The sequence below is a fragment of the Ammodytes marinus genome (assembly GCF_949987685.1).
Source record: "Ammodytes marinus genome assembly, chromosome: 9".
NCBI lineage: Eukaryota > Metazoa > Chordata > Actinopteri > Uranoscopiformes > Ammodytidae > Ammodytes > Ammodytes marinus.
In genome coordinates this window covers 24,331,340-24,358,757 of record NC_137213.1, presented here as the reverse complement: position 1 = coordinate 24,358,757, position 27,418 = coordinate 24,331,340, and the positions used below count along the sequence as shown (strand labels likewise).

General features: G+C 39.4%; 1 protein-coding gene across 1 annotated transcript; it reads right to left on the bottom strand.

Moving 5' to 3' along the window:
• Nucleotides 1-3,207: 3,207 nt before the first annotated feature.
• Nucleotides 3,208-7,851, bottom strand: rgs18 (regulator of G protein signaling 18). Its single transcript, XM_080033795.1, has 5 exons — nucleotides 7,725-7,851; nucleotides 7,159-7,263; nucleotides 6,872-6,933; nucleotides 6,185-6,351; nucleotides 3,208-4,372 (listed from the first exon to the last, which is right to left on the bottom strand). Exons 1-5 carry the CDS (start codon nucleotides 7,844-7,846, stop codon nucleotides 4,118-4,120), a joined length of 711 nt encoding a protein of 236 aa, XP_079889921.1. The 5' UTR covers nucleotides 7,847-7,851; the 3' UTR covers nucleotides 3,208-4,117.
• Between the last annotated feature and the right edge of the window lie 19,567 nt (nucleotides 7,852-27,418).

The window sequence follows — 27,418 nt, the reverse complement described above, 5'->3', positions numbered from 1 at the left end:
AAGCTATTCTGCCTTGCCACTGCACAGCACTAGGGAATAGCATTATTCCATCACTTGATCATGAACTACTGTATATCTGGAGGCCTTTTTCCTGCTCCCTCTAGTCTGTTTGATATGTGCAGGTCAAGTCACACAGTGAATTCTCATATACATCATCATGTTCAGTTCATCTTAACCTGTTCTGACCTTCCTGACCTCACAGTGTAGTCATGACGGGGCTCAAACAAACCAAGAATGTAAATCACAACAGGCGATGGAAAACACCCAATCTACCCCTATTTGCATGTGTGTGGACGCACCAGGTCGAGGGAATTTGTTTGTCAAAAATGGGCACTGGCAGACATTGCTGAGGAGTGTTGTCACAGAGTATCTAAGATGTTTTGTCTGGTTGTGATTTAGCTTTTTCATGTTTTTCAAATCAAAATATATCCTGAGACGTCCTCAGTGTTGCCATTTAAGGACAAAAGAAAGCTCAGTAAGGCGCTGATAAAGACTCATTTTGTAGAAAATCACTGATTTGTTTTCATATACACGTCTCCTAATATAATTTTTGGAGTCTCATTAGTGGGTAAAAGCAGTGCACCTCCACTGTTTTATATGAAAGCAGTTGCATTTGTTCTGCCGCACACAGGGTGGCACTCTAGTCCTCTCCACTCCCCTTGTCTCTCACGTTACAATTGCATCACGTGTCCACCTTTCTCCGTCACTGACAGCATTGAATTTGTGTTTTCTCTCTCATCCCTGTTGGTCCCACTTACTCTATTCATTTGAACACGAACAGGGTTTTGATCATTCTCTTGAAGCTGCCTACAGGGTGGGGGTCGGTGTGTAGTGTGCAGATGGAACTGAAAAAAACCTATTTAAATTCAATTTTGAACCCCTGAAAGTGACTCGGGTAAGCATGCCTTTGATCTAATTAGAAAGTGTCTCATCTCTTCTTCTTGACTTGTATTATAAAAAAGGTGTGCGGTAGAGATCCTGACCTTCCTTTCCTTTTCTACACTTACTTTCATCCTTTTAGCAGCACATTTTGTTCAATATCTGACAACCTTTAAATATTTTATCAAGCCAAATAAACAATGGTAAAATTTCAGGCCAAGCTTACTTGACCTTGGTGAATAGCATTTGCAGAATTTTACATTACCCCTTAACACACTTTATTTTCCTTAAAGCTATAGTGTGTAACTTTTTCATAAGAATGAATGTCGTCTTCATTTAAGCCCTCGCAAAACAAGTTGACACAAAGTTGATTAAGCCTATCAGCTCCACACAACTTTCTCTGTATTTCTCAGTATGGCAGCATTAGCAAACTGGTGTCGCCCCCCTGACGCTGGAGCAGGAGCTCAGAATAATCCCAAGAGGCGGCCAAGAAATGTTTCAGTTGTTGATTTTACTGCTGAGAAAAAACCTGGATTTACACCAGAAGGTAGAAAAATTCATTCGCGAACACCGAAGACTTACCTCATGTAGATGCGCCGACAGTGTTGTTGTAATTCCTCAGAATTCCTCATGGCGGCAGCAGGAGTTACACACTATAGCTTTAATACTTAAGTGCTTTTAAAAAGAATAAGCACATGTTGCAGTCATTGTTTGTGGCATTTAGTATAGAAAAATAATGAATATCTCTTATTTTCCAGCATGTGTCTACAGGTTCAATGCAGCTGAAATACAGTAGAGCCTTCTTCACATAATTGAAGTACAGATTGTTCCTAAGTGTTCTTTAATGCCTGTCGGAAAGCCGCCACCCATTCATTGATGAGCATATGGCCACTTTTACACTCAAGGAAATATAACCGTCTGGCATTTTACACAATCTTTTTCTATCCTACAGGAACACTTGCCTCTAAATATGCTTTTAACGCTGAGAGAGAGAGAGAGAGAGAGAGAGAGAGAGAGAGAGAGAGAGAGAGAGGAGTCTCAACTGAAGTCTTTCATCAAAAACACAAAAAAAAAACAAGTCCTTCTGTTTGTCGCTGCACTGAAATGCATTTAGGTCTGTCAATATCCTTGCAATATCCAACCGCATCAAGTGCAAACGGATGTATTGAGGGGGGAAAAATTCACCACTCAATATCTGAGTCCAGGGAGTGAGCAAAAACTACATTACTAAATTGGTCTCACATCGATTTAGATAAAAGCTCATGAAATGGGACAAACTTGAAACCTGTGTTGTAAAAGTGTTGCATACCTGAGAAACTCCACTATAAGACACCTTACAACAAGTTTTCTTTTCGTTTTAAACTCCTCGCAGACTGCTGCTCTTCATGTGGATTTTCACAAGCCTCATTTCCCACCAGGCAACCTGCTTTTCCTGCTCCTGTGTTTCCCCCTTTCAGAGGATCTACAATACATCTTTAACTTGTGGAAGATTGCAGAGGGGTTTTTTTTAAGCACAGACCTGTGAGTCACACATTTAAATACCAATGGGACATGAACAAGATAATCTGCCAGCAAATTCTTAGCGGGGCATCTAATAGTAAACTGTGATGAATTTGGCAGGCCAGCTGAGGCTCCTACCTTTGTTACACACATCATTATGTTTTCCCTCTCTTCTGCCACTGTTTGTGTGAGGAGAAGGCAGCAACCGCAGTATATGCACAGCTCTGCATGCCGCCGAGATGGATGCATAATTAATGTGATCCGTGAGGTATTCCACGCAGGTTTTTTGTGAAAAGGTAGTAACTTGGGATTTATCCCTCTCAAGGCTATACTGGAAACCCTGACATGTATGTTAATGAGCTAATCCAGCTATGTGTGTGTGTCTGTTTGTGTGTACACAGCCGTATGCCGTGCACCTGTATATAATTGTATACTGTATTCTTGTTGGGCACACATACTCGGGGTGCAAACTCAGTGGGATCGCTGACAGATTTGAATGAATACATATGTGTCTTTGTAAGAAGTATAGCTTGTGCAGACATACACAAGCAACATAAATTATTCTGAGTGTTGGGAGTTGATAGGGTCTATTAATTTTTCAGTGATTTGGAGTAGGGAGCTACACACCATCACAATTTCCCCCAGTACTGTACTATGCACACATTATGGCTCCATTTGTCACATTTGTATTTGGCCATTCAGACTAATTGATGACGCTAAAGGCCCCATTAAAACAGTTTTCTTTTCTCTGTAAATTATACATTTTTTAAATTTTTTACAACAAAATGTTTATTTGAGTTACTCCACATATTAAAGTATGTACATTAACAACAGCAAGGAGGCAACAAATATGATCACAGTAATATATAAATTATATAAGATGTTAGCTAAATGAAAACAGCAAATCATAATTAATATAATGTAATATTAGTATTCAAATCAAATATATGCATTTCTCGGGGGGATATGTTTGAAGTAGTACCAGAAATTAGAGAATCATATCCACCATTAAATAGTTTCAGTGTTTTGCAGTCGCTGTGGCTGCAGGTGTTCACTGTAAGTTAGTCTGCATGGGCTGGCACAATGCTGGGGATAACAAAAAAAAATCATGAATCCATTTCAGTGAGATATGGTCACATTAGCTTGAACCCTGTATCAAATGTTATAAATGATGTACAAGGTGCAAATGCTGGATTCGAAGACAAAGAATTCAAAGCGTCATATGTCTGAAGTCAGGCAGTGTGGCTGCCTGTGTTGTTGGGTGAGTACCGTCAGTAGCATGGAAGCACTTCAGTTGAGATTCTGTTTCCAACCATCCCTTTGTCTTTCAAGTTTTGCAAGATTTGAGAAAATATAAAAACCCTCAATAAAAAGTTTATTTCACAAGCAGTTCAGTGCTCCTGAGAAAGAGAATGGATAGATTATCCCACGAGTGCTGCAGAGTACTCTGAGTTTATACCATGCAACAGGGAATACTCAACACTGATTGGCCCGAGAGTCTTCATTATTTTGAGTTATCTGCATAGCTATGACATAGTGGCCTCATAACTGTTCTTATTCTTTCATTTTTGTACATATTTCGGTCGGCTGATTTTTTTACGATTTTAAGCGAAACTAACCAGCAGCTTGCAGTCGCTTCAAGTTTAGCATACTTAGAACACATTCGATGGATTACCTCCTATATTTAAATAACCAGTTTCCCAGAGGGCGCTGCATCACCTGCAATGCTACAGTACATCTACCAGGCTGAAGGTTCAGATGTGGCCTCGCCTCTCTCGTTGAAAACACAGGAGCGTGACCTTCTGCGAAACATAGTGCTCCCCGGGCCTTTCCTTCTGGTGATACGCAGATAAATGTCAGAGGTGAGGAACCGCGGGTAGGAGTCCTTTTTCATCAGGCTGTAGACTTTCATCTGGGCTGCTTCAAAACTGCTCTTTGTGGGCTGTGCCATGCCCTTCTGGATGGCCGTCTTGGTGTTGTAGTCAATGTTGACCTGAAAGAAAATCAGGAAATGTTATAAAAACTATGCAGGCTTATTCGTCACATACATTAAGTCTATACTTAAGGAATGCCATGTGTTATAATGCACACTTTTGTCTTGATCTGAATGAATCTTGCTTTCAGGGAAAACATTTAGAACAACAAAATAAAGGGACATAAACAAGATGGCTGCCTTGTCTTGAGCTCTACATTGTAACAGTATTCTATCCTATGTACTGTACAGTAGTCTACTCCATGTGGAGTCATCCATTTCCTTTACATTTCATTTTATTTTACATTCACTTTTATATTTATATGTTATACACCATATCTCTACACTTACAATTTACTTGCACTATTTTTGTGTTTACTTAGGTGTCAGGTGGCTCTCTTCCCTTGAGTGTTTCTCTAAAACATTTATTTATTGTATAGTGCATTGTTGAAGGGAGCCTGAGACTCAATAATTTAATTGTCAAGGACTGCTGCTGAAAGTCTTGCGCATACGACAAATGAAGAATCTCGAATCATATCCTACTTCCTAGAGCGGTAGATTTGTTGCCAACTGAGAATACATCAGATGGTGACAAGAAGAATGGTGAAACCCCAAGATCTACAGCGAGAGCAGTGTCAGATAGTACCATTTAAAACACTGGAGAAAACCCACTTCTGCATGATTACACACATGAAATCAAACATTAAAGGCCTACTTCACCGGTTGGAATATGAAGGTGTATTGAACTCGGAGATCCTATTTAGTATAAATGTGCAAAAAAAAAAAAATGGTTCCGTATGGGTGAAGTATTCCTTTAAGTTTGACTCAGGGTGCCCAGATACTTCTTTGTGCTCATTCTCTTGAGACATGATTTCCCCCCCAAACTCACTTCAGAGGATATCTTTTTCCCCACAAGGACACAAGCATCAACTTGTCCTTCTTGTAATCGATCTTTGGTTCTAATGCGAACCATAGCCAAACATCTGTTATTTCTGACCCTGCTCTTTTGATGATACGTTTGAGACTTAAAAAGCACTGATTCTCCTTTGTTTTCATCACAGACATGGATGTTCATTTTCAAGTTCTTAAATACTTTGAACATACTGATTAGGGCAGTGGTGGTGGTTTAACACCAATTAAAATGATTCATGCTTAAACACAGCTCCCAGAATAATCATGTGTTATATAAAAAACTATCTTCCACCATCAGTGTTCAAGGTTACATTCATTTACACTCAGATCTCGCTGCAAATCTCTCGAGCCGTTGCACCCTTCATGTTACTGTAGCGTGCTCTCACGTTGTTGTGCATACATTCTGTCTTAGACTGAAAGTGTGTGTGGGTGATGCTCTCGACAGTTCTGCAGAGTGCTGTCAGAAACCTCAAACCCAGACACCAAACTCTGAGCGGTCAGATCCGCTGCAGGCCCTGAAAGCGTATCGGATGGTGGTCGCGCCAATCCTCGCAGAAGGGGGAACGGAAACCTTTTTAACCGCTGCTGTCTCTCCCCTCAGAAAATAACCTGACCTGCTTTGCTGCTCTGCACGCACCAGATGCATGACCTCAGCAAGCCGCCGCTCCTAACCATTGTTCACAAAGGTCAACCTGCTGCAGGCTCATGACTATGCAGTGCTTTTAGAATTTTCCCCCCATTCTCCCTTGTTATGTTATTTATTACAATGCCATACATATTTCAAACTTTTTCTGCCCCTCAGTGACAAATAAGCCAAAGAAAAATGCTAAACCGAGAGCAAGTTTTTTTTTTTAGCCTTGGCAGCTCCACTCTCTACAGCATATTATGCAGTTTATGATGTATAAACTTGCCGTGCCATACCTCTTTAGGGGCATCCGAATCAATAAATATTGCATGTATATATTTGGCCTTGGACAGCAGCTTTGTCTCAGAATCGATGCTCTTGTATTCTTCACAGGCCAACCAGAACTCAATGTTCTCCTCACTGAACTCTGTGCGGAGGAACTGAGAAAAGGTTTCCACCCCATCTGATGTGGTGAAAAAGACACAAAGAAACACTGTGAGTTAGTGACACTCAAGACAAACAACTAGTAAAGTACTATTTTCTGACCCTGTTGGGTACATTCCCATTTTTACTTTCTATAGCTTCCTCATTCCCAAGTCCCAGTGAATGAACAATGAAATTCTATATTTTCATAGCTTGAATATACTTTGACACCATCCTTTATTATATGCCATTGATTATATAAATCATTCCCAAATGAGCACATAGCTACAGTGTTTCACTCTGTTTCACTGTGGCACTAAGGTGCAACTTCTTCTGGTTATGAGGAAGTCGCACAGTTTCTGTATTACTATCTGGGCTCACAAACTTTTTAAAGATGTAGTGAAACCCTCACTGCTCTCTCCATTAACTATTTATGGCCTCTAGCACTTCTGAACAGTTCCACAATTCAAATGGAGCTAAAAGTGTTTGACAGCAGCACAAAGTGTTTTTGGACAGCAATTTGACCCGTTCTTTGGAGAAGTTGATGGCATTAAACCGACCTGAGTGCTTTAGCAGTTCTTCAAATGAGTCGCTCCATTGCAAAGCCGCCTCTGGTGAGATACTGTGGAGCGAAAAAAAAAAAAAAAAAGAGAGAAAGAAAGAAATCAGAGATGCGGTCAGCTCTTCCCTAATGATGCAGCAAAAAAGTGTTTTTGGATTCTCGTGAGAGGTCTGGGGAAGGCTGAAATGAGTCATTGAGGGTGCAGGGAGCCGTGCTTAATAATGAATGAACACTCGTCAAAAAACAGCATAGTCTGGCTATGAAATGAATGGATTTTTGCCTCACTTGCTGGGTGTCGGGTTAGTCTTTTTATTGGGACTGACGTTTTCGTGAGAGCCTGACTTGGTGAGAAAAAGGCTTAGTCGGCTCTTCCTCTCCTTGTCGTTCTGTCTGCAATTGGAAAAAATTTATATACATCAAGTTCCACAACATGTCTGTACCGGTGGGGCTTGTCACGGAAACAGCTTGAGAGAATTTTCATTTCTCTAGATTATACATGTCCTTATAATGTCACACTATCAGTTACACAACATCTTTGTAGTACAAATAGCAAGACAATACATTGCAAATAGGACACGTGTTTTAACAAAAAAGACAGCAACTTTTAAAAGTCTTCAAAGCCATACATTCAATCAGACTAAGACAAGATATTATAAAGCAACATAACATTTCTCCTGTTGGGTGCTCTTGCCAACTGTTAAGAAAACTGCTGCTTAACGTCTGTTCTCATGATAAAAGTTGCACTTCTCAGATTTCTGGCTTTAGCGTCAACATTTACCAAAGCACAAAATACATTTACTTATTCCCACATCATGCAAACATATGAAAAGAACCGAGGTACACACACCAACCTGCTACTGCCGTCCTTCATCTTAGGTGGCTGCAAGTCTTCTGGACAAAGCATTTTGAAATATGCTTCCTCCTTTGTGGCCATGTAGTTCAATTGAGGAAATAGAAAAAGAAGCGTTTCCATGCTGTTCTGTGTCTGTGTGTCTGGCGTGCGAAAGCGACAGGCCACAAATAGCTCTCTGAAAAATGCTTAACCCATCGCTCGTTTGAAACAACCACCGTCTTTTATAAAGCCTGCTCGCATTTCATTTCCCATACCTTTTGCTCTACTTCCTGCAATGGTGCAACCACCAATTGCTAGCAGCTCCATCAGTTATTTAGAAATCCCCGTGGGTTCAGCATCCTGTTGACTGTTTACTTAGAAATCTGAAAAAGAAAGCTGGTTACACTCATACATTGATTAGGCTTTTTCTTGTTTGTTTGTTTGTTTGTTTGTTTGTTTGCTTTAAGGAAGTATATCTTGCCTGGATTATTATGTCAGGTTTCTTTAGCTTGTTCTGACACATTGCACTGAAGCAATTGTGACCTAACAACCCAGATAACACAATAACAACCGATGCTGTCAGGATTTGTGTGGATTTCCATGGCGTTTACACACATTCTCATTGCTGCCGTGACATTGTTATGTGAAGCATGCAAAGCTTGTGGATAAATGTCTCCTTAAAGTGCGAGATCCTTGGCATTGTACGAGAGATCAGGCGTGTGCTGTGGATTCCACCTGCACCTTCCAGCGAGGCCAGAGACCGGAGAGATGGAAAGAATGAAATGTAATGAATAATAAAATGTGTCAGAGCAGAGTGTGTGGGGCTTTGCTCTCTGCCTGAACATCAGAGCCTTAACGAAGAAAGACAAACTCACATTGACACGGGGGAAAGCAACGGGAAAAAGGTGGATTCAGGGGCAGATGGAGACAAATGTGATGCCTCTGTTAGAGAGAGAGAGAGAGAGAGAGAGAGAGAGAGAGAGAGAGAGAGAGAGAGAGAGAGAGAGAGAGAGAGAGAGAGGGGTACTGAATCTGTCTTTTAAACATACCTGTGGAGAATCTTGACAGTGTTTCTTCACTTCTGGAAAACAAATAAACAAATCAATGAGTAAAATGAAACGTGCTGGAAGAAAAAGCGGCAGATGCACCATGATGAAAAAAGGGAGGCATATTTCATCTTCACCTGTTTGTCAACTCAAGAATGAGCTTTGCTACACACACACACACACACACACACACACACACACACACACACACACACACACACACACACACACACACACTGTTTGACCTTCACGCCGAATAATTAATGACCAGAGTTTGAAACAACAAGGCCGTTCTCTCTGAGCTCCCATTAAATCTGACTTTAAGACTCAAAGGTATACCAGCAAGATTTTGTATCATCACAATCCTCGTTCAGTATGCAGCTGAATTATGTGTGATGTGGAAACTCGGCACTTGCAGTACACACTGAGAATCCCTACACAACAGTGCTGTAAATGTGGACCATAAGAAACATCTCCATAGAGATCAAGACCACAACAGAAGGACTTGACCTGAACGTATCAGTTTATCAATGTGTACTTTTGGACAATTAACAATCATGCTAAAAAACATAATTTGTGAAATAACTGATACACTGATACAAAAGCAGGGCAAGAGCAAAGTAGACTTGAGGGGGAGTAAAAACAGCTTAATATAGTAACTTCAGAAAAAACCCCAAAAAGCACACAGTTTGAATCGTCTGCCAATGCTAGCAACAGTAACAACTGACTTTGCACACTGGCCAAGGTCAGTAAACATAACAGAAGCTATTGCCCAGTACTCATGCTCTTGACAACCATTTATGGAGGTTGATAATAGAGGGCTTTGTCATTTTCTTAGAATGTTGAAGTTGCCCAAGTATGAGATTCTCTGCTGCCACTATATCACAGTGCACGTCTTACAAAAGCGTCCACGTGATCTGTACACTTCCATACGGTCTCCACGACCGTAAATGTAAAGTGAAGCAAGTGGGTGCAAAAAGCTATATGGCAACCTAGCTGTAGTCAGAACAGAGTGCATAAGGTCAAATTTCTCTTTACCTGTCATACATCTATGTAACTGCAGGCTAAAATCAAAGCCCTTCTCTATCCTAACGAAATGAAAAAATAAAAAAAGAGACAAATTCCGTCCTGCAGAATGCCGTGCATGCAGCTTCTGCCGAGTGGGCTGATAAACCAAGGCTGCAGTGTCCCTTCACTTCAGGTAAACAAAGGCCTTGCTGAATCATTGAAAACAAATTAAATAGCAGTCATTTAGCTTCGCTGTTTATATTTGCCTCTTGTCACCGGACTAGATGAGAGAAACAACAAAATCAATACCCACACAGAGCCGAGAAGGTTTCCTTTGCCAGCTGGCCACAAAGATTACGATTGTGTTATTTGACTATTTCGAAATATTATTCCCCCTATAAAGCTTTAATTGTGTGACTATTTCACCAGGTGTATATATTGATAGCAGTGACAGAAAGAAAAACAGTTTTGTCTAAAGGCAATTAAGCTCAGGGATAAAAAGCTTGTCTGAAGTGTCACTGGACTGAGCCATGTATATTGTCCGCACACAACACTCACACTAAAATGAAATCACAAGATCTTTGTTTAATGTCTATTGGTCAGTTTCACATAAGTACCCAGCACTGCATGATTGTCCTCGTTTTGTTCCTGTATTATGGCATCAGTTCACAGAAGTGTAGCCTGTGGGTTGTGACAATATGTAAATGTGTCTTTATAAGAGTGTGCTTTGTGTGCTGTTAAGCGAAAGGGGAAGTGATGATGTTTAAAGTGCTGACACTGGTGGAGGGGTGTTGTTACTTCCTGTTTGAAAACATCTGCTCTAGTCTGTCTGCTATGTCTGCACAGTAAACAAAACAAAATTCAATAGAAATGACAGACTCCACGGAACCAGAAATTCACCAAAGAGACGAACATACTCACACGTGCACACACATATATACACACACACATCCACAACAAAACCATAAAAAACACACAACAAACACAGGAAAAAAACTTTAAGTTTGTTAGTTTTTTTTTGTTGTTGAAAATGTACATAATTTGCAATATTCCATTTGTAACTGCAGTCAAATGCAACATGAACAATATTCCTTGGTGGGATTGCTTTCATCTAAAAATGGGACACCACTGTGATCAAGAGAAAGACATTTGGGTGCTCAGCGGAGAGACTGGGCATCGATGAGGCCTTGATCTCTCCCAAAGGGGTACAGCATGTCAAACCGGGACAGACGACTGAAGAACTCCTTCCATCTCCTTTCATCATCTGCCACATTTCATAAATATATATTTATACACAGGGTGAAGACTACAAGGGAGCCCGGGGGGGCTCGGCTCGCCTTAATAAGACATGAGCTTCCCCAGAAAAAAGGATTTTGTGAAATGTGGGGCGGAAGGGTTTCGAAAAATACTGACAATATGCTATTTTGTCAAGCATGTCTATTTTTCTGAATCTTCATTATCATGTATCATGCGTAAAATGAGTCTGTTATTGATGTATGATTCATGCATGAGAAAGATACCAGCATGAATGTGATTGTTGCCATCACCATCAAAGTCTATCGGGACAATATCTTAGACTTTGCTTACTTTAATTCAAAAAGTGAGCTCCCCCCAAGGCCGTGGCACAGTGCGCACACTGTATGACATCCGCTCTACATTTTATATGAGCTGTTTTTCCATTTTCGATATAACAATTGTGTTATCTACTCATTAATTCATTAAATGACATCGCAAAATAGATTTCAGCTTGGCAATTGTTGCCTTTGCCATATTTTATTTGCCATAAACATATATTCTTTCCCAATTTATAAAAAGTGGTAATGTGGCGGCACAGGTCCTTTTGAGAGGTTTACATGTAAGCAATCATGTCCATATGGGCCACACAGGTGTTGATGATAGGCTGACATCTGGATCCCATTTTGCCAACAAATATAGAGCTCATTACAATATGTATAGGGGAGACCTGGGTAAGTAGGCACACTTTTTACTCTGGTGAGAATTGCTCATCACCTAAACATCTTTCAATAGTCATTCCTACATTAAATTGTAGCTTAAGGTGTTGGCTTGAAATGTGTACCCCTCACTTTTTCTAACTTATTGTAATAAAGAAGAAATTTACCATCAAAGACACTCTAACACATTGTGACAACCGACCCCATTAAGGGGTCGGTTGTCACACACTATGGGGTTGTTTGTCACAATGTTATCTTAATGGGAATAATCTTAAAAAGAAGGCAAGAAAGCAGAACTAAATTTGAAAGTTTAATTTCATTGTCAAGTTGAAAAATAGGCCTACATAACTTTATGCATCTTAACACAAAATGAGCAAGGAATAAACAAAAAGGAAATCCATATTAAGACCAACCTACTGTATGTAACAACATAAAGAACAAAACAAATAGGTCTAACAATAATAGCATACTCAACCACGATACACACATTCACTATCTGAGTTACAGTGATGTAGGGCTGCAACTAACGATTATTTTGATAATCGATTAATCTGTCGATTATTTTCTCGATTAATCGATTATTAATCGATTAGTGTTTTGGTCCGTAAAATGTCAGAAAATGGTGAAAAATGTTGATCAATTTTCCAAAGCCAAGTTGACGTCCTCAAATGTATTGTTATGTCCAAAACACACAGATATTTCAGTTTACTGTCATAATAGGATTAAAGAAACCAGAAAATATTCCCATTTGAGAAGCTGAAATCAGTTAATTTGGACATTTAAAAAAAAAAATTACTTGAAACGATCAATCGATTATCAAAATAGTTGGCGATTATTTTAATAATCGATTAATAATCGATTTGTCAATTAATCGTTGCAGCTCTACAGTGATGGCAAATGTAGAGTCTGCTCACTAACTAAGCAGAGATTGTGTGCCCACTGGTTGCACATACAACACTTCTCCCTTACCTCCCTTGAACGGGTGCTGGAGAACGTTTCCATACAAACCAAACACAAACTATCCTCTTCATCTGATGAAGATTCCTCCTCCTGTCTCTTTCTCTTCTGTTTCTTCTTCCCCAGCTGGGGTGGAGTGCACTGGGGTGCAGTAGCCTTGGCAACTGGTCTAGTTTGGGATGCACTGGGTCGTTTTGATTGTGTTGCCCTTTTTCTCTTTTGCATGCTAGCTGCCTTTCCTGCTCAATTCTCTCCTTCTCTGGGGTGTCAGTGAGGATACAGCTTGACATTTTATTTTGTTATTGGGTTCCTTTCCTGGCTGCACCCTTTGGATAACATGTGACAACCAACCCCCCAAAAAATGTGACGACCAACCCCAACTGGAATTTATTGCTAGCATCAAGGCCAACAACCATCTGACAACTTATTAGCTTGCTATAAACAATCTAAACTATAGCTTACCCTTCACACTTTTTTAGGGTAACAAGTATTTTGTTATAAACCCATTGTGTAAAAGCCTAGAAGAAAAATCCTGAGGAGCTAAATATTTTCAACTTGACATGAAAAACACAAACAGTCCTCTCACCTCAAATGCAGCAGTCTAACTCCAAGGAAGACTATGTAGGTGACCTCTGATCTCAGTTGTGGATATTTACATACCAAAATTTGACAGACAGCGCCTTCTGGTTCCGAGATATAACGATTGTGACAACCTACCCGTGTGACAAATTACCCTGTTCTCCCCTATTGGCCCTTTTGACTGTATGTCACCATGTATTTTCTGTAACGTTGGCGAGAAAATTTTCATATTGCTCAGATAGGGTGAAGGTGACCCTCTTTAGGGCCTACTGTACGCCTCTTTATACTGCCCCTTTGTGGGTAAAGTTTAAGAAAGCAAGCATCCAGAAGCTCCAGGTTGCGTACAATGATTGCATGCGCATATTGCTCAAAAAACCAAGGTGGTGCAGTGCAAGTGAAATGTTCTGTAATGTACGTGTTCACACTTTTACATGCTCTTTTAAGAATTTTGATGTATACATTTATCTGTCGTCTGATGGGGTTGGGTTGCTTGCAAAACAAAACTGTACATTTATATGTAACCCTGATGGGGATAAATGGAGCCATCATGCCTCAAACATGAGAGCAACTAAATGAACACATAAGAAATCCATGTTAGACCTTCATGGGCTTTATTTACATGTGCCCCACTTGAAGCTCTCTTTAGCTTCATTAAGAAGCCCATGTGTGCAGACTATTACTGTTTGCACAATTACTGGGCAATTATGGAAGCACTGGACAAATATGACCTTCACACAGACATGTCCACTTGGTATTTTAAATATAAATATTTAGTTATAACATTCAGAAATGTGTACATAATGACAGTATTGCTTATTTATTGACTGTACATAAATGGAAAAGTACTGAAAATGTTGTCTCCACATCATCCTATCAATTAATGTGGACTATCTGCCTACTCTGTCCATTGTTCTTAGTTTATGTTATGAAAGGTGAAAAGCTGAGTATCCCTACTATTGAATGTACACTCAGAAAGGCATCATAAGGGGAAAAGCCCATGTGCCAAATAAATCAAATTAATAGTGTTCTTGTTTTTATTTTTTCACAGTAGAAATGCATTCTTTTATTTAATGGTATTTTTCACAACTCTGTCCAGGTTCTTATATTTCCCATCTCACAAGCTGTGTACAAAGTACAAACAGGGTGTATGGAATCCTTCAAAAAACGGATGAAAGCTTTTATTTATCACAGAGAAAATAAAGACCTAAAACAACCTGTGAGCTCACATTGGCCAGGTATTGAGAACTATCATGTATTCTAAAGCTCTTAAACAATGCCTCATGTTCGTTCAATGTCATTGTGATGTCCATGTCAAATAAATTCTGACTAACATTAAGTGATGGCAGTAGTTGGTTTCTGAAGTTTGAATGAAAACGCAGCATGCTTGTGTGATGGATTAACTGATAAGCCTTATACAGTATGTTCTAAAAGATTTTCACAGGGCTGGCTGGTTCACAGCTCTGCGATAGGGTGCGGGATCTCCCTCATTAGACTTTACAAGAAAGGTTTGAGAGCTTCCAGGAAACTGGCTCCACTTTTAGCTGCTGATGCATCTGAGAAGCAGACAGCGGCGACTTTACACAGCGGCAGGGCTTCTAACCCTGTGACATCATTTCCCTGTCAGTGAGTCACACTGGTGCTCCCTCCACGGATGAGAGGCGCGCAGCATTTCAGTGCAAATCTTCAGCGCACAGCGTGAAGTGAATGGGGAATGCACAGAAAAGAACCTTATAATGTTTGCTCTGCTATAATGCGAAATGGCTGTGATACGGGAATACAGAATGTGTTGGAAGCAACAACAAGAGATTTTAGAAACCCACACCGCAGTGTTCCTCTCAAATATTATTATAAAGGTTTTTTAAAAACTTGCATATATTAGAGCATTAAATTAATACTAATTAAACTTAAGCTGAAAAGTTTGGGAAACAGAGTTTTGTGATAAAAAAGAAGAATGATTATCTTTGGCCTCAGGAAATTGTCATAGGCATGTTGACTTATTTTCCATTCTATTTTTTAGCCTATTCGATGAAAGCTATAGTGTGTAACTTTTTAATATAAATGAATGTCCGTTACTTCCCACAAATCATTTAAGTTGTTGATTCTACGGCTAAGAAAAAACCTTGACGTACAGTAGGGATGCATATGACTAGTCGGTTAAACGTTTAAATGTCCACCGCCTCAATAATTGCACCAGAAATACTCTGCTGCTGATGGCGATAAGCATCAGCAGCCTACACTAACGTTTAACAAGAAACTTTATAAAGACACAATTAAAATAACTATCTCTGCCCATACAAAAAGCTTGGATAACTTGACAGAGTGATTGATGTTTAAATCCATCCAGTAGGCCTATGTGTGTCTGATGACAGGACATTATATCTATAATAAACATCGTGCCACACATTAAAACAGCATTTACATTAATTAACATTATTGTCTAGAAGAATGTTAAGGCAGAAGGGCTCCTAAAGCGTTAACATTGTGCTTGGTTTTCTCACTGTTTTTTAATAGAGGTCGAATAGTCTAAATTAAAACTTCTGTTTAAACGTTAGGGAAATTAGTTGTTACGTGCATCCTTAACGTACAGCAGACGGAATAAAATCCATGCGCGATCACAGAAGGGTTATCTCATGTAGATGTGCGGACACGGACAGGGTTGTTGTAACTACTCAGAATTCCTCATGGGGGTGACAGAAGTTACGCACTATAGCATTAACTGACTTAACTGAAAATGAACACAACGAACCAAATGAGATGCAACGCTCATTTAAATCCTGACGTGGATGAGTGCTCTCCATCAGCGGTCATCTAATAAACAATGTTGCCAATTTACCAACGCTAATGAAAACAGCACGGTCGGTAGTCGTTTACAAACTGTAAGCACGAGATGCTCGACAGGCCAGACAGACTTCAGTGCCGCCACCTGATGACGTCCTGAGAAATCACAAGACTACCAAAAGCTGAACGTCATCTAGAATACATGTAAAACTAAGTTGGACGTTGAGTAATTCAGTTTTTTGCCGGCATGAATTGCAACCGTGGAACTTAAGCGGATATTTTCCTAAGTTGGAAAATTGGGTTGGGTGGTCTGAACAGGATGATGCATTCCTCTGTGTGTTAACAGTTACACATTCAAGATGTACTGTTTATACGCTTGCTCCATGAGCCACAAGCTTATGCAGACTGGGATTTTTTCTGCCTGCGGTTGCAAAATGCTAACTCAGTCCTGATTACCATACCCGCTGCCGGAGAGATCGTTTTTCACATTTTATTTTTCTCTTTTTGCCAGTGTGGTGTTTCAAATCAAAACGGACCACCTCGCGCCCACACAAATTGGCTCTGTTTGTGAAGTTTACTTGTGCGATTTTGGAGCGTCCAACGATTCTGCCTCCCTGTCCCCATGAATATTACACCCGTTTTTCCGCTTACTGTTTCACAATTGTTCACAAGACATTTGTGTTTAAATGTACTGTTCGAATTTAAAGTTCTCGTCACGTTCAAGTTTTATTTTTCTACCTTTTAATATTCCGCAGCATTCCTTTCTGGACAGTTTGAGTGTCTTTACTGCAGTCCAGACACATTGGTCTCTGCTGGGATAATGCAGAGTTAGGGCGATTGTGCCAAGAACAAGGGCCTGTGACGTGTTTTCTTTTTGTGTGCGTGTGTGTGTGTGTGTGTGTGTGTGTGTGTGTGTGTGTGTGTGTGTGTGTGTGTGTGTGTGTGTGTGTGTGTGTGTGTGTGTGTGTGTGTGTGCAGACACCCTGAGTGATGTGGTTGTAAAGAGGCCTGGACAGAGTTCTTTATCATAGGTCTATGAGACTTTCAGAGGCTCTCCAGTAATCAGGTCCACATGCCAATAGTGATGGATTCTACTCTGCCCTAGACAACACAAACGCACACATATACAAATCAGAATTTACATGCCCAAGTCTTTCCTGATCGATAAACATTTACTCCCGAAAATAGACTGCATCTGTAAGCCTCTCTTCATAATCAGATCAAAGTTTTCCATTGATAGATGAGAAAATGCATAAATGGGATGACCTCTGTGCAGGGATTGTTTGTCAATGCCCATAAACAAAATGTTGTTTTATCGCATCAGCATGTATTGTTTTCAGTTTTAGTCCAGAGTAAGAGATAGACTACTATATCTGTCAAACACTAAGCAAGTACACGAATGTGGCTGGCAAAATGATAAAGATGCTAATGGCATTGCTGTAAAATACAGAGATCATTCTAGTCAATTAGCTGAAAGCATTTTTGCGTCGACGATTAAAGTCAGAGAAGGAAAGCGACAAATGGCGGAGGCTCCTCGGGTTTGGGCTGAGAAGGAAGTTGTCCTCTTTCAGCCGTGACAGCTGTTGGAGCTCGCCTGGATGCCGCTGGACTGCTAAAACTTTTGTAGGCAGATGCTTGATAATTCACAACTGACCTCAGTGCAGTTCCCGAGCAAGAACATTTAATAAACGTGGTTTGACTGTTGGACTGAGAGAACAGACCCGCTGTGACACAGATTGGAGTTTGAATGTGAAGAGCCTTTCTCCATGGACCAGCTGTTTGTGCAATCCTACGCTGTCCTTTTTTATATCATTGTAAAAAAAAAATCCCATGTCAAATTAACATATTCATCTCCTGCCACTCTTCCGAGGATAAAATTAATGCTGAGGTCAACGGGTTAGAGCTGAAAAAATGGAGTTGTGATTATTTTTCTGTCATTATTATTTTTGGTATTAATGCTAATGGGTATCCATTTATCTTTTTTTTGCTTTTTTATGAATACTAATCCCTCTCATGAATTCTTGCATATCTCTGATTCTCACTGAATGTGTTTGACGGGTGCTGCTATCTGCTATCAGATAGTGTGTATCCTGCCTGAAAGTATGAGGGAGATCTTCTGATTCACAGATCAGAGGTCAGCTTGAGCCACAGGCCAGTAGTCCGTGTAGCTGGCGGCGGGGGACTCTATGTTACACACAAGGTCGTTTTGGTAAAAGTGTTTCTTGCTGAGTGTTAAGGTCAAGAAACCTTGCTCAATGTGCCGCCCTGCTACCCAAAAGTCCCCTCTGGAACACTTCCCCCTAAATAGTGAGAGCAAATAAGCAACCAGCAATATGATGCATACATTATTGTTCTTTCGTGGATTTGAACAGAGTTTGCCTATCTGCATTTCAGAATAGATTTGAATGCCTCTCCAGAGTGCTTGACGTTGTTGCAATCTAAATCAAATCAAGAAGATTGTGTTTCTGTTGCACATTACCATAGCAGTGTTGTGTCGTTGTAAATCAATACAAGTGCTCTTCCAAGAATATTGCTGCACAGTAAGTTCTATTGCCACTGATCCTGACCTGTTTGTTCCTCGCCATGTCGAGATCAAGTGAGTCAAATTCATCCCGCTGCATGCAATTATATCTGTAATCACAGAGGGTACATTTTCATCAGTTATTTCAACTATTTATAAATTCTCATGCTTTCTCTCTATTGTGAAGGTTGGAATGATGAGTCATCATTGAGCCCCCCCGCCCCCCTCCCCCACTCTCTGTCTCTCATCCCTTCCCCGACAGCCCCGCAATCTCTCTGAATGCTCAGTTCCCCTGCTCTCACTTTGTATGAGGCAAGTCTAATTAGAAGGAATTATTTGGCTGATGGTCTGTGAAACACATTGCGCCAATTATCAGTGCACTATAAACAGACTGTTATCTGTGAAATCCCTCTGCCTGGGAGGACGTGAGGATGGAAGTGTGATTTATATGCAAAGAAAGCAGGTCACAGATAAACCTATCCATTGGTCAGACTGGAGACTACAGGGGGGACAACTGTAGTATCTGCACTTGATTTTCTTGGAGGAGTGTTTCGTCTTAACATTTTATAGCCTACTTAAAATCGCATTTGTTCAGTTATAATTAACATTTGTTCTGAAAGAAACTCAACCACTATATCATCAATCGTTGAAGGATGAAATGAGTCAGCGAATACTACAAATCTTTCCCTACTGCCAATATATTGGTTTTAAGTCCACTGAGTCCAGGAGTTCAATTGACTGTTTGTTACACCCTTACCCAAAACAGCTGGCTAACCGTGGTTTAGCAATTTTCACTATGCAAAGTGTGCCTGCATGCCTTGCCGGGGGCTTCGTAAAAATAAAACAGCAAATGTGTAGGAATAGAATATTGTGTTTATTTGCTGAAATGTAAGATACAATCCACATTAAACCAGTACGAACCAGTAAGAATGCTGTTCTTGGATGCTATTACATTTAGGCTAAACTTAGCAGCTCTGTCCTGCTATAATCAATTTAGATAGGTTTGCACCACAGTAGGGTTACCCAAGACTTGATAGTGCATTTTATAATATATCCACTGCAAACATCAAAGTCAGGCAGTTGTAATGATATTAAAAGGTGCTCCGAGGAACTTTGAGTTTTTGTTCATTCTTGCACCAACTTTGGACAGAAGCAAAAGTGTTTTTACTACACCAGCTGTTTTTTCTGGGTGAGCGTGCCCATGACAAAGGCATTAAGAAAAACTAAATCAAAAAGCATTCTTTGCATTGATGGTCTCATTTGCTGTTACATTTCATTTCTGATCATCAGAGGAAAAATTAGACTGTCTCAGAAATATTTCAAAGTTCCTCGTGGCACCTTTAATATGGTTTGGCTATCTGGTTATAAGACTGTCCGGCAAAGCATGCGCAGTAGGACCAGCGCACGTTAACCTGCGTTCCCTGTTTCCTCTTGTATGCTTTATGAACAATTAATAAATACAGAACTTCTCTTCAAGTTACCTATGGTGTGTCCAATCAATATAATCGTAAACTGCCCTCAAAGCGTGTGAGAGCAGACGGCTTGACAGGCGTAGCAATAGAACTGATGGGGTGTGAGCTAACGGTCAGGTCACTGTAGCAAAATGATTCACCTCCTGATCACAACATGATCATTACAGTCCATCTCTCCAGCTCAGATTGACCTGAGACGGGTTCAGACTAAATAGAAGTGTACACTCAAATCCCTTTGACTATTCGGAAGCTTTTATATTGCATTTGTAAACCTTAATGCCCCACCACCAAGCACCTCACGGAACTTCTCAATAGCTATTACAGATGTCATCATTATGTCAGAGAACGCACAATCATGTTCACACTGCAGTTTTCAGCATGGCCAGCCCAATAGGCCTATACAGTAGTAAATCCTATTAGTTATTCCGAATAGCTTGCGCTCTAGTTGAAACAATTCATTTGGGTCTCGTTAAAAAAAATGTAATGAATGAAGAAACGACATAATGTGCTCCGGTGGTGACCTGCGATGGTTGAGAACATCATTAGATTCTCCAGCTATCAAAGTGTGGGCCGATTCTAGCTGTTTACCATGAACACGGACACAGCAGATTTGAAATTCTAATAAACATTCAGCTAAATGTGGTTTGTTTACAATGGGTTTCTTGTTGTAATTACATTTCACATAAATGCCTGCTCACAGTGTGTGTGTGTGTGTGTGTGTGTGTGTGTGTGTGTGTGTGTGTGTGTGTGTGTGTGTGTGTGTGGGTTGGTGTGTGGGTCGGTGTTTGTGTGCAGAAAGAAGTGTGACTTGTGTGACTAAAATGACTTGTGATATCTTAATAATACACTGGTTAATTACCATGTGTACATATCAGCAGCCTTGTCAAATATGAATACAGTACAATTATATGGCCAATTTGTATTATTGGAATTAATCAGGCACTGACCTGACACTAATGCTGTGAGTTGACTCTGTTTCATTTTTCTGAATGAGGATGTTTCAGAGATCTATCAAGACTATTTGCACTATGTGAACCTGTCATTTACCATAGGCCATGTTAAATACAGATACTCTGTTCAGCTTTGGTTTGGTCGCTCATGCAAATGATGTGTTCTGACAGTCCGGCAGACAAACATCTAAAAATATACCAGTCTATCATATGATGACTAAATGAACTAAATGAATGGTAGGCTACCGATGGTCAACAGATAATGGTAACACTTTATAATAACTATCCGTTGTAACTCGTTAATAGATCATTAGTAAACTCTTAATTAATGATTATTAATGATTTGTTAAGTGTTTGTTAGCAGTTTGTTAAGGATTTATAACAATGGTAGATAGTTAATAGCTTAATAATTGAATCAGTTCATCTGGGAGGTAATCCGAGATACCGACGAGGCTGAAATAGGCTATAGACTATACACAGTGCATGGGCAACTGAGGGCAGCCCCATTTTCAAATATTTTTAAATAAACTCAATACACACTGTGCATGCCATGGACTTGAACGTGACGTGATCAGTTAATCTCGGATTACCTTCCAGATGAACTGATTCAATTATTAAGCTATTAACTATCTACCATTGTTATAAATCCTTAACAAACTGCTAACAAACACTTAACAAATCATTAATAATCATTAATTAAGAGTTTACTAATGATCTATTAACGAGTTACAACGGATAGTTATTATAAAGTGTTACCCAGATAAGGATGTAAGTATACTTTTGCCACAACAGGAAAATTAACATGTGTTTGTTAAACCTCCAAGCTCTAACTTTCACAGTTTAGTACAGCTATCTGTATTGTATTAAAATATACCACTTTTCCAACATACTGTAAGTGTGCCAATGTTTTGATGGTGCAGCAGAGCAAAGTACCTTCAAGTTTCTCCAAAACTAGGAGCCCTTAGGCGAGCGCGCTTTTCATGCAAGTACCGCAGCAGTGTGGAGGTCGGCCTTCAGTCACAGACCATGCACTTGGTAATTCATTGGACACTTTTTACACATGAACGACAGAGATACATTGGAATACACACAAAAAGGCACTAAATAAATCCTATTTATATTCATGATAGCTCAGTGGTCTTATGTTATCATCTCTCAGTAAAAAGCTGTTTCACGCGGCCACTCGTGGTGTAGTGGTTACAGCGCCCCCAGCAGCAGACGCGGTTCAAATCCAGTCCGTGGTCAGTTCTCTGCATGTCATTCCCCTCTCTGCCCTATGTCTCTCTGCGCTATTAATAAAGCATGAAAAATGGCAACGAAAAAAGAAGAAGAAGCTGTTTCATATGTTTTAAAGGTGCTCAGCTTTTTCCTCCCACAGTCCAAACAAATGCAGGTTAGATGAATTGGAGACTCTTAATTGCAAGTAGGCGTGAATGATGATTCACATGGTTTTCTGTCTTTACGGTGTGTAAAGACTGGTGGATGAGGTTACGGGTTGGCCCAAGATGTATGTAATGCATGCTGAGACAAGCTCCAGCAACCCCTCACAGAGCTGTGTAACAAAGTAGGCTATAGAAAAGGAATAGAAATGAATATCCATGAAGCACACTTGAACAACTACCCATGGGTAAGCAAAAAGATAGATATTGCTGTGTAACTGCTACTCGGTATTAGGTATACACTATTTTTATATTTGTAGGATCTTGGAATTGCCATTTTGTGGTGCCCTTTAAAGTCCAAACTATTGTTTTCATTCTTGCCATGTCTTTCTATTATTATACTGTTTTTCTAATATAATATAATAATATAAAACATTTCTAAGTACATTTTATTTAAAAGCCCAATATAATAAAGTGGACAATACAAGCTGTACCGCATTTGACGCTTTGTTTAAAGATCCATCATTCACATAAAAGGAAAAACGCCCTTAAAACACGTAAAAGTGCAAGAAACCTCAGGAAGGGCAGCAGAAGAAGGATCTCTCTCGCAGGACAGACAGACACACAGTAGATGTTTTGTGCACAGAACAAACCAAAAAAAATCACAGTATGCACAAATGAAGTAGATTGTATGGTGACACAGTCAATCTTTTTACAATGTATCAATTTAAATGTTGCTGTATTGTGCGTGTGTCTGTAAAACAACAACATATTGTAACTGATGATTCAAAGCCTACACATCAATGGCTGAAGGACACTGGCAAATTGTACTATTCACACCCACATATACTCATAGAACACTCAACAGCATTTACATTATATGTGTGCTATGGAAGTAAATGTGTGTCATCGGATTTTGAAAATAAAAAGCCATTGAATTTTAAGCACTGAATATTTATGCATTGAAATAATTTATCTGATTTTTTTGCAGCATTGAAATAACGTTTCTGAATTTTTTGCCTCTTAATTTAACTAATTACATTTTAAACAACACATTTTCACCTTTATTTTACAATGTTCTCAAATTCAAAATCAAATATTCAACGTTAAAAAATTCAACGTGCCAAGTTCAACTGCAAAATCCCATGTATGAAATTCAGAATAAAACTTTGGGTACCCAAGGAAGAGCAATCGATCATAGATGCTAGATCGCGTTCAACAAAGAGAGCGAGTGGGAATATTAGCTCGCTGCCTTGGATACCCCTGACTGATGCAGGAAGGCAAATCAGGTTTTACATTGTTTACCAGGTTGCATGTTTGAAGCTGGGACAAAAGCAGTCGGTGAAAGATGCCTCCAATTTCTATTCATGAGATTGCTTTTCAAACTTGAAAAGCATCTATGCAAATCATCCCTCTAACCACGGATCCCAGATCTCAACCTTGTTGAGATGTACAGTATCAACACAACATCTTCCCTGTGGTAGAAGGAGTTGTGTTTTGCCCTCATTAACCCACTTAGATTGTATCCAAGGCCAAGATTAAACGATACCTTTCATTCTGTGCCAGCAGTCAGCCCAATTTGTCTTCAGGACACAATCTTCTCAGTTTTAAGTCAAGGGTAAAAGAAAAACACTCCAGGAGGTTTGTCAATTGTATAACTTAGAGTCTAGCCAGCTGATTCGACACTGGGCAGAGCTCATTTATGAATCAATGACCAGTGCACCACAGGGCTACTTTATACTTTTTCTTTTTGTTACTCTGTGTTTGTGCGGAGAAAATAGAACTACATTTGGCTTGATTTCATTTTAATGGAAAAACTGCTATCACAAAAAAAAAATCAGGAAATTAGATTGGCGAGACATTTTCCTTCACTTCAAAACACTCCATCTATGGCATTCATGTGAGACCACGGGGAACCTGTCGAGGTACCTCCCTCCCTATGCAGGGGGGATTAACTCTCTGCGTGTGATAGAACACACCCTTCCTTTCCCAAATCCTTGCTTTGAGAACTAATTAACGGGCAGAAAAATAACATTCAGCATTGAATGTTAATTCTATTCAATTCAAAGAATCTTGCTGACCGCTCATCCAGAATAAATCAGTTTGTGCCCAATAGATTTTTTGGCAAAGTGAATTAGTCAGTGCTTCAAACTGTGTGTCAGTCAAGCACTTGAGTAATGAATAAGTAACCCAGGTGTTTGCTATCCAAAGGAGAAATAGATCAATTGCTGAGATCTTGAAAATGAAGGCGTATCACTCACTGACAGAAGAAGGGAGAGCAATCGATAGATCATCCTTAAACCCAAATGTGATGCATTTGACACAGCGGGGACTTTCTGACGGCATGCAGTCAATGATGTTTGCTTCCTATTGGACTACGTACGACTCATAGCGATTCACTTTTCACCCCGCACTGAATACAAATTATTAAATCAAATCCAGGTAGGGGAGAACGGGGGAATCTGAGGCATCGGGTAATGTGAGCCACCCCCTGTATCTAGGCAACGGAAAACATTTGTGGTCATGTGAGATATATGTTTTCAAGCCCCTCTCATTTCCCCATGGCCCTGAAAGAGAGGACCTCATGGTGCTGTGGTAAGCATGTTTTTTTTCACCAAAAGAGGTATTTTGCATGTAAAAGTAAATTTTCTTGCTGTCAACTTAATCAACTGTTGTTTCAAAGCAAATGTATTCACGTAGAAAAACTTCTATCAAACGTGTTGATGAACTACCAACATATGAAACCATGTGATGCTGATAACTGAAGATTAGCCTGAAATGCTAAGAGAGGTAGATTTTCTCAAATTGTGGTGGTGGGGGAAAGTGAGCCAAATGCTGTGGGGGAAAGTGAGCCACTGTCTCACTTTCCCCCACCATGAGGCACAAGTTAAGTTTAGTCTTAAACATATTTTAATGTAATATTACATAACATATGTTTTATTTTAATGTCATACACATTGTAGAAAAGCCATCATGCCAAGGAAATACACCAGGAAGACGACCTGGGGCAACCACACGGAAAGAGCACCTTCTCATCTTTCCCTGTAACCTTCAGGGCTGGAATGTAGAGTAGGCCTAGTTGTAGAGTATGACAGGCTGATATTATAATCCAGTTGGGTCTTCTCCTGTGTTCTGAGTCCCAGGCTGTTCTCGCTGGTTCTGATTTTCCTATGCTTTGACCCCCAGACACTAGCTGGCTCTAAGGGTCCTATGTTCTGACCCCCAGACTGTGTTCTAATCTAACTTGTTCTATCTTTCATTTGAATCTTATTAAAACCTTTTGAATTATAATATGTTGTATTTGATTTTGTTCAGAGTTACTTTCAAGTGTTTAGAAAATTTCCTTTGCTTAATTGACCAAACCCCATCATTCTTTTACTTGTCCGACATTAGTTCTGGAATGTGTGGCTAGCTTTCAGGATTCTTACTGTTACAATATGTGTTGTTATGGTAGTTTCAGAGTGGAAAAAGTAAGTGGATCAGTTTACCCCACAGCTGGGGTAAAGTGAGCCACATGACAACTTTTTTTAAAACATTCATATTTTCACTGCCCTTTGTCTTGAAAAAATTCTGCTAATGCCCATTTCTAGGAAACATCCTGAATTAATGGGAAATGTGTACATTTGAGTGATAAATCATTTTAGCTCCCTTAGAGGGGAGCAAATGTAAAAAGTGGCTCAGATTACCCCGTTCTCCCCTATATTTTGTTCAGCTTTCATAAAAACTGTATTTCATCGTTCCTGTTGTTTTCCCAAGATGCCCATCTTCTATTACACAGGGCTGTTTTAGATTCTCCTCAGAGAAAAGATAGTTTAGACAACAAGAATCGAAAAACTGATCCTCTGAAGTTTAACTCATTTAGAATTGGCCTGAATCCAAACAACAACAGATATAAAGTTTCCACATTAAACCTTACTGCTCATTCTTTTCTCAAGGCTTACGTAGAGATGTGTCTGTGCTCCGAGGGGACCTAACGCTTATTTTATGAATCTGAAAACTGTAAGCTGTTTTGATAGGAAGTCATAGCGTATGGACTGTAATTGGGAAATTATAGAAACACATGTGTAGGTGCTGTAGATGTACTTTTATTTTTAATTAAAAAAAAAAAAGATCAATTAGTGTCATACTTTTGAAATTAGGATTTCTAATACTGTTTTCAGGTACCTTGTTATACTGTAGGTCAAATCTGTAATTGCTGCTTTAGAGATTTATTGCATATGGAAGATATACTGCAACGGTCAGAAAATGACTAAATGAGCTTTTCAAATGTAATCATAATGTTTTTCATTTTTGATGTTATACAACATCTAAACATTGTTTGATTAATTCAAATATAGGACTATTAAACTAAATGTAAGTGGAGTTGAGGTAAAAAAAAAACAAAAAAAAACAGTTTTGAATCAGAGTTCATTTTGGGATAAGTTTTTATGAATTCACTTTTTAATTAAACTCATACTTCTCCATGGCATTTTTTTTTATTATTATTATTCTTTCAGACAATTTCACACAATACACAATTTTCTCTTTCACATATTCATACATATTTCTTTGTGTTGTCCAAAGGGTAACAGGAGAAGCCAAAGGCTTATCAGGTCCCGCCCCCATTTTCATCAGATTCAGATTCAGATACACAGATACACAGTTACTGATACAGAAAAAAAAAATCACAATTTTGTTGATGTTTTTTTTTTGTTTTTTTTTAATGTTTTTGCTTTTTTTTTTTTTTTTGCTGCAGTCTAATACACAGTGATCAATCTGCTTGCTTCAGCTTTTAAGTTCAGTTCTGTTCAGTTCAGTTTTTCTGTGACTTCCCCCACAAACCTGCAATAACAAGTGAACGCACCATTCAAGTGAACGCACCATTTCTAATTTCAACTGAGGCGAACAGACTTGGGTGATAATTCCCGTCTGGGTTTGTAACTCCATGCATCCACTTTCACTTAACACATACTAATTTTGTCCATTGTTTCTTTTGAATATTGTTTTGTATGGCTTGAAATTCAAATGAGCATGAAATGTTTGGTACACCTAACTGTATTATAGGGTTTATTCTTTTGTATTTTTGTGCAAC

Coding starts and splice junctions, on each gene's coding strand:
- rgs18 (XM_080033795.1), bottom strand. CDS start 7,846: ATGGAAACGCTTCTTTTTCTATTTCCTCAATTGAACTACATGGCCACA. Junction 6,934..7,158: donor ACTAACCCGACACCCAGCAA/GTGAGGCAAAAA, acceptor TTCGCTCCACAG/TATCTCACCAGAGGCGGCTT. Junction 6,352..6,871: donor AGAACTGCTAAAGCACTCAG/GTCGGTTTAATG, acceptor TCACCACATCAG/ATGGGGTGGAAACCTTTTCT.